At 68.1% G+C, this 1632-nt stretch overlaps 1 protein-coding gene across 4 annotated transcripts in view; it reads left to right on the top strand.

Annotated features, from left to right (window-relative positions):
* Window positions 1-288: 288 nt before the first annotated feature.
* ZFR (zinc finger RNA binding protein) overlaps window positions 289-1632 on the top strand; it is an 85861-nt gene continuing 84517 nt past the window's right edge. For 3 of the 4 annotated variants that reach the window (XM_040494854.1, XM_040494853.1, XM_040494859.1), the window contains exons 1-2: window positions 289-423; window positions 722-821. In XM_040494854.1, coding sequence (XP_040350788.1) covers window positions 387-423; window positions 722-821 — 137 coding nt within the window. In that variant the 5' untranslated portion in view covers window positions 289-386. The other variant, XM_040494856.1, reaches the window with a different exon arrangement.

Here is a 1632-nt window from a genome sequence, read left to right as displayed (position 1 = left end):
GCAAAAGTGAGAGTGAAAAGTAAGAGAAGGCTAACAGGCGTCACTCTTTCCAATCTCTCCCTGATCCCCCCCCCCCCCCACGTTGGGGCGAGGCGCTGCTCGCACGCTCCTCTATCGCCCCTGTTGCGTTTCGCAGTCACCATCACTTTGGGGAGACCAGGCCCGCCTTCGCCCGTCAGCTTCCCCCGCCCGCCTCGGCCAAGGCCCTGGCACGCGCCCGCCAGAGCCGCTAAGGCGACCGGGACTACACCTCCCAGGGTGCCGAGCGCGGGGGCGCCTGCGCAGTGCGGCGGGAGGCGGCGGTCTGTTCTCCGCTGAGGAGGAGCGGGGCAGAGGAGGGAGGCAGTGGGTGAGAGTTCAGAGTTCAGCAGCAGCAGCCCGAGCCCATGATTCCCATATGCCCTGTAGTTTCTTTCACCTATGGTGAGTATAATGTGCCCCGCCGAGGTCCCTGCCCGGCCCCTTCCCCGGCCCGGGGCCGCGGGGAGGCGCGGGGGTTGGGGCTGGCTCCAGGGAGGAGGCGGCGGCCGCCACCGGGGCGTGCGAGTGAGTGAGGGAGTGCGAGGCGGGAGGGGGAGGCGGCGCGGCCGCGGCCCTGGCCCCGGCCCGGCGAGGGCGGCTTCTCACAGCGCCTCTCTCTCTCCCTTTCCCTCCCTCGGCGTCTCTGCCCCTCTGCGCCTCTCCTCCCGCCATGGGACCCGACTCTCCGTGCCCGCCGCAGTGCCCAGCCGGCTGGGGGAAGATGCCAAAATGGCGACCGGCAACTACTTTGGATTCACCCACAGCGGGGCGGCGGCGGCGGCGGCTGCGGCCCAGTATAGGTAACGGCTCCCCGCCCTCTCCCTTCTTTCCCCCTGCTCGCTCTTCCGCCCACATCCCGCCGACACAACGCCCCCGCGCCGGCCCCCGCCCGGCGCCCCCGAGTCCCGGCCCGAGACGGGCCCGGCCCGGCGGCCTCTCCCGCCCCGCTCGGCCCGCGACGGGGAGGGGCCCCCTCGGTGGGGGCGGGAGCGAGAGACCGCCGAGGTGTTGGGACGTGGAGGGCCGCCGGGGCTTTCGGCGGCCCCGCAGCTAAAATGGCCTCCCGCGGCCTCGGAGCCCAGCCGCCACCCCCGCCCGGCCGGCTGAGGAAGGGAAGCGAGGCCGGGGCTCGGATCTCCCCCCCAGTCTCCGCCCCGCCTGTCCAGTTCCCACCTCTGAACCCCCTCCCACTTGGGGAATGGAGAGGGTGGGCGCGGGGGAGCGCCGAGTCGCACTGCCCACCCGCCTGTTCCGCGACGCCTCCCGTGCGCCAGTCTTCGCCCAGTGCCGAGGCCCCTTGAGCCAGATAACGTGTCGTTTTCTCGGGTACCTTCTCCTTCGGCTACTCCTGTCCCTCCTCTCGAAACCTGCAAACAAACCGCGGGTGTCAACTACATTGGGTTCCTTTAGTTTTTCCTCTAGGGAGAGATGTAAACATACCAACCACCTGTGAATTTGTAGTTGGTAGACTGGTAAAGATGTGCGAAGTTTCTAGTACTGATAAATGAATCCATGGCCTTATTCTAGCTATTGAGTTTAGGCCGGGGGGGGGTGTTGGGACGAGAATAACTCCCAATAGCGGGCCTTGCAACTCGAGTATGGGGGCGGGTT

Source organism: Herpailurus yagouaroundi, unplaced genomic scaffold (assembly GCF_014898765.1).
Source record: "Herpailurus yagouaroundi ecotype Mexico unplaced genomic scaffold, PumYag 29, whole genome shotgun sequence".
Lineage (NCBI taxonomy): Eukaryota > Metazoa > Chordata > Mammalia > Carnivora > Felidae > Herpailurus > Herpailurus yagouaroundi.
Note: the sequence above shows the minus strand (reverse complement) of the source record. Positions and strands in the feature narration are given on the sequence as shown.